The sequence below is a fragment of the Zonotrichia albicollis genome, chromosome 6 (assembly GCF_047830755.1).
Source record: "Zonotrichia albicollis isolate bZonAlb1 chromosome 6, bZonAlb1.hap1, whole genome shotgun sequence".
Classification (NCBI taxonomy): domain Eukaryota; kingdom Metazoa; phylum Chordata; class Aves; order Passeriformes; family Passerellidae; genus Zonotrichia; species Zonotrichia albicollis.
Window position 1 is genome coordinate 15,381,949 of NC_133824.1, and position 5,200 is coordinate 15,387,148.

The following is a 5,200-nucleotide window of genomic DNA, read 5'->3' on the forward strand; positions in this document are numbered from 1 at the left end:
AGTACTGTCAGGCTCCCAAATATGTTTCTTTAGCCCCTCTGAATCTCAGGCCCACCCCTGGGTACATAGCTCTTTGAGGAAAAAAGGTAAGATATGAAATAGACTTCGATTTTAAAAGTATTTTTTTAGCTTGCTCAGCCAACTGCAGGGGCCTGGGAGGGGAAGGGAGGAGGAACAGAGCAGTACAAGGAATACCTCTGGAAGCAGCTCCAGGCTTCTGATTGTTCTGTCTTAGGCACTGATGAGCTGTCCCTGGGTAGCCCTCCCTCACGAGGAGTAGTGCAGGGTGAGTAGCACAACTGAGATACCCACTTCTGGAGGTGGGGTAGTAAATGGGGGACATCCAAGCCTGTCTATGGTGGCAGCCTGAATGCATCCTACATCCAGCTGCTCCTTGCTCCTGAGGTCTCTCTAAGTACATCAGTTATTCCCCCAAGCCAACTGAAAATATTCCTCAGGGAGGTATGTCTTTCTCCCCTGCAGAGGGCAGGGAGCAGGGGCCCTTGTCTTGCCATTTCCCTCCCTGTGAGCATTCAGGTGGCTTGTTCTCCCCAGCAGGGAAGGGAGGCAGCTGAGGGTGTGCTGTCTGACTGCTCACAGGCCTGTGCTCTTCCCTCCCCAGGCAGTCCCAGCCCTCGGTGGTGCCATGCCATGTGCCTCAGTGACCTGGGGACAGCTGTTCTCATTGGTGGAGAAGGTGTCAATCAACAGTCCTGCAGGGATGCTCTCTGGAAGCTGGAAATTGGTGGGGACTTTGTGAAAAGCAATGGGGACAGTGGGACTCAAGGATAGCTCATGCAGATGGGAGGGGGTACTTGGGCATCTGTGCATATAGAGCGGACAGCAAAGGCATCACATCTGGCATGTCACCAGGCTGAGCTGACAGCATAGAGTGCCTTATGAGACTCTGGGATTATACTTGAGAGCACTCTAGGAGCTAAGGCAGAAGTTCTGCAAAGAGTTGGAATTTTAAGGGGTAAAAGCAACAGTGCAGTTTGCAGTCTGTGTGTGGTGACTGGTGGGCAAGTGTGAGATACAGTTCCAGTGCCTTGTGTCTTTCTGCACCTCACTGGTCTTCTCTTTCAACTTGCTATTCCCCATCATTCCTTACAGAAACCATTCTGTATGAGTTCCCTCTAGCTCCGAATCAAAGGAGAGGAGGAAGCAAAGGGAGCAACATTTTGAGTAAAGATTTTATGGCATATTCTTTAAATCTAGAGCGATCAAGGACATTTTTGAACTCCCACACTGTGTCTGCTGTTGTTCCCACAGACAGTGATTTATGGCTTCCAGTGGGTCTCCAGCTACAGAATGCCATGCCATCGTGCTTGCATGGTCACACAGCCACCTACGACCCTGACACCAAGCGGATCTACATCTTTGGGGGCATAAGGGAGGACAAAGACTACAGCAGCATTTACATTCTGGACACAGTCACCTGGAAATGGCTCTTTGTGGCTGTGAGTACTGCATCTCTTCCAAGACAAAAGTGCAGGAGGAGTGGCAGGTTCTGCCTGAATGTGACAGTCCATGTGCACGTGTCCTTAGTCCAGTGGTCTTGGTCCACTGTTGGTGCAGGCTGTCTGAGATGCATAGCTGGGTTTGACAGGTATTAGGAGGCTGTGTTGAAAAGCCACATGCTGAACAGAAACCAGGAGCTGTGCCTACAATGAATGAAGCAAAGGGAAAAAATGGCTGCTGCAGAGGGCTCTGCCTGACCAAGCTCAATGGTGGGAGGTACTGTACAAGTAGTGGAGGGAAATGGCCTCTCATTTTATATGGTGTAATTGAGGGCAGCACCAGATGCTGAGGTGCAGAGCCAGTCTTCTCAAATCAGGAACTGCCCTGAGTACAGCAGAATTCTGAGCCCTTGTCAGCATGGGACTGTCTCTTTCCTGGTAAAGCACAAAATGGCTTTTACAGAGTAAGCCTGGATGAGATCTTTCTGTTCCCTGACATCTTCTGAGAAAGGTGTGGGAGGCGGACTTCCTTTTCTTATCAGAGCATTCTGGTGCAAAGAATGCAAAGAATGTACTGTCTGCCTGTGCAGCAAAGATCTGGCAGGGGAGCCAATAAAGTGAAAATTGAGACTTTTCAAACTCATTGCATGATGTGAGCCCCTTTCCTATGGGTCATGCAGCAAATAATGCACTTCTTGTAACAAATACATACTAAATCTTTCTAGGCTAAAGGGAGGATACCAGTGCTCGCCTACCACAGTGCAACTATCTACAACAAGGAGCTCTTTGTTTTTGGAGGAACTTTCCCCAGAAAGGCATCGCTGGCAGTTGCACCCTGCAGCAATATGCTCTATGTCTTCAATCCAGAGCATGAAATTTGGTACCAGCCCATTTCAGAAGGGGAGAAGCCTCTTCCTAGGCTTGGGTGAGAGTGCTTTAATTCCTGCTATCCAAAATAGTGCAGGAAACCTCTGCTTATCTTCCCTCCCACACCCGTGTGATTTCTTAAATATTAGGTGATTGCTCTCCACCATGTATTCTTTAAGATAGGGCTATGTTTAGAGCAATGGATTTTCAGTACCTCCTGTTGTGAATCCTGATGGGATTTTGTCCCAGGTGTAGACTGAAGCTATGGAAGCCCAGTAGAAGAGGCCAAGGCTAAAATGGAAGTTTTGGGAACTTGCTGAAGATGTTTTATTAATTTGCTTGCTCTCTGCCCAGGCACTCAGCTACTCTATTGAAAAACAAGCTGGTGATTTTTGGGGGTCAGAGGACTTCTGTCTACCTCAGTGACATGCACATTCTGGATCTGGGTAAGAAAGGCTGTGCCTCTAAAAGGTCTGTTCCAAGACAGGGACTTGGGAGTGAGGTGTGCTTAATGGGAAAATAGCAAGAGCATTATACAAACTCCTGACTAGGCAATGGACATGAAAAACTAGGGGTTAAAAAAAAAACCTTTCTGGGGCAATAAGGGAGGGAAAGAAGAAAAAACAATGGCTTTTTTGGAAGAAGTTGGGTAACAGATAAGGCAGAGGCACTGTTGATGTGGCAGAGTATCTAAGTTTTTGTCTAGTTATGAGGCTGAGGTTCTTGGACATTTCACCTGCCTTTTCTCTGTCTGTCAGGTTTCATGGAGTACACATCAGTCCCCCTCCTGGCAGGACAGCCTTCTGCACGTAGGTAAGATTCTCTTGCAGACCCAGGAGCTATCTTCTGTAATTTCTCTTTGAAGTCAGGTTTAAACAGTACTTGTGATCAGACCCAGCTGCATATCTCTGTTCCACTAGTCAAAATACAGTGGATCTTCTCTCCACTGTGGGGCCAGGAGTTCCTGTGCTGTTGGTGCCTGTATGGTGTGCAGGGATATTCTGTAGTCTCCTTGAAATCTGTCTTTCAGGCTAGGGTAAGGTTTCTGCTGTGTGCTAGTAAACTGTATGGCCTGCTGTTTGGTCTTCACAGTGCCTGGACAGGTGAAGACAGGTGGTGTGCCACACAGAGGAAGAAACTCCTGTACTGGGACTATGTTGTTCCTAAAGGGACAGAATTGCTCACTAGAACAACGATCTAAATCATTGCAGAGCCTAGCTACCCTGCTATCTCACCCCACAGAGCAAAGCATAGGAGTTTTGATAGCTCCTTCTGAGATAATGAATTGCTATTCAGGCCTGACTGTGGCCTGACCTGCAGAGCAAACATCTCTTTTAGGGTTATTCTGTAAGTCAGGGCAGAGAGAAGCAGAAGTCAACTTTCTTCCTGCAGCTTAAGCCCCCAGCCTCCTAATCAAGTCTGCCAATCCCTGCCCATTGCTGATTGAGGCCACCCCAGCAGGTTTTATTGCAGTCACCTTTTGACTTTGCTTTGGTCACAGTTTTCATGCAGCTCTGGCTGTGTCGGACCAGAAGGTTCTGATCAGCGGAGGCTGCAATGCCAGAGGAGCCTTGCAAGATGCCTTTGTCTTCCACCTAGGTGAGTGACTCTCCTGCCCTGTTTTGATAGGTCTGGGGCTGCAGTGGTGTTTCTGAACACCTAGCCTAGTCCGTTTGTCTCATCCCTTGCACTAGGAATGGGCTTGTTAGTATTGATATCCCCTTTCCACTTCAGACACTCTTTCATGGAGCACAGTGATCCACCACGACCTCTGCTCCATTCCCCGAGCTGGCCACACACTGCTTGACCTGACTCCTGCCCACCTGATGGATATGGACAAGGAGAACAAAGAGGAGCAGAAGCTGCACATGGTGTTGGTCTTTGGGGGCTCCAACTGTGCTGGGACCTTTTATAACAGCACGCTCAAGATCCAGCTGGATCTAGGATAATGCATGATTCACAGAATGAGCCTGAGCAGCAAGGCTCTTCACCAGCCTAGATACACACATGGATGGCAATAAATGAGTCCAAGCAACTTGGCAGTCCAGGTATCTGTATGTAGGTGAATGGCACCTTGGTACAAGAGACTGAGTCTGTAAGGTCTGAATGCCATGGGTATTGTTTTACTAGGGTACCTGTACACAGTATCTGGGCTCAGGTGCCAAAACATTCAGTGGGATCTGAGCTGACTCTGCACAAGAACACAGACAAAGGTTATGGGTTCCTTTCTTGCCCTACAGGTTTTTAGCTGGAATTCCCAGGGTGCTTTCAGCTTTGTGGGTGACTTAGATGTTTGGTTTCATTTGGGATGAGTGAAATGGTATTTATTGCTGCTATTTTACAGTAAAAGCACAGGCAGGGTTCTGGTTTGGAGGGAATCTGGGGTGGAATTTCCTTGGGCAATAGTCTGCAGCTGAAGGCTAGGAAACCACCTAGAGCAGTATCTGAGGATGGAAAAAAGAAGAAAACATAATTTTCATTGTAAGGAAGAGAGCTGGTTGTGCCTTGCTGTCTAAGGCACCATCAGCTAGCTTTGCTCTAGGCAGAGCTTTTATAAAATCCATGTGACTGCTCTTATTATTGCAAGGGGGGTGACAGAGCTGCCAACTTGGCTCTTTCAAGACCCCAACAAGGGTTAAGCTATCTTCCATCAGAGATTAGATCTGATTGTTTATATCCATGGAGCTGATGACTGTGCTGTGGCTCTGAGGCAGCTCCAAGGATAAGCACACTGTGTATACTCATTCCCTGATGCTCTTTCTGTAGATGGTAGAAAGAAGTAGCCCCTGTGGGGAACAGAGAATTGACTCAATGCCTCACAGTTGTTTGTGGTCACATTCCCCAACCCAAAGCCATACAGAGGGAACTTCTGA

The 5,200-nt window shown here is 47.9% G+C and overlaps 1 protein-coding gene across 1 annotated transcript; it reads left to right on the forward strand.

The window, feature by feature from the left end:
- Positions 1–478: 478 nt before the first annotated feature.
- LOC102069564 (kelch domain-containing protein 3) lies at positions 479–3,356 on the forward strand. Its single transcript, XM_026792346.2, has 5 exons — positions 479–745; positions 1,273–1,460; positions 2,186–2,385; positions 2,682–2,773; positions 3,086–3,356. The coding sequence occupies exons 1-5, from the start codon at positions 652–654 to the stop codon at positions 3,142–3,144; spliced, it is 633 nt and encodes a 210-aa protein (XP_026648147.2). The 5' UTR covers positions 479–651; the 3' UTR covers positions 3,145–3,356.
- Positions 3,357–5,200: the final 1,844 nt, after the last annotated feature.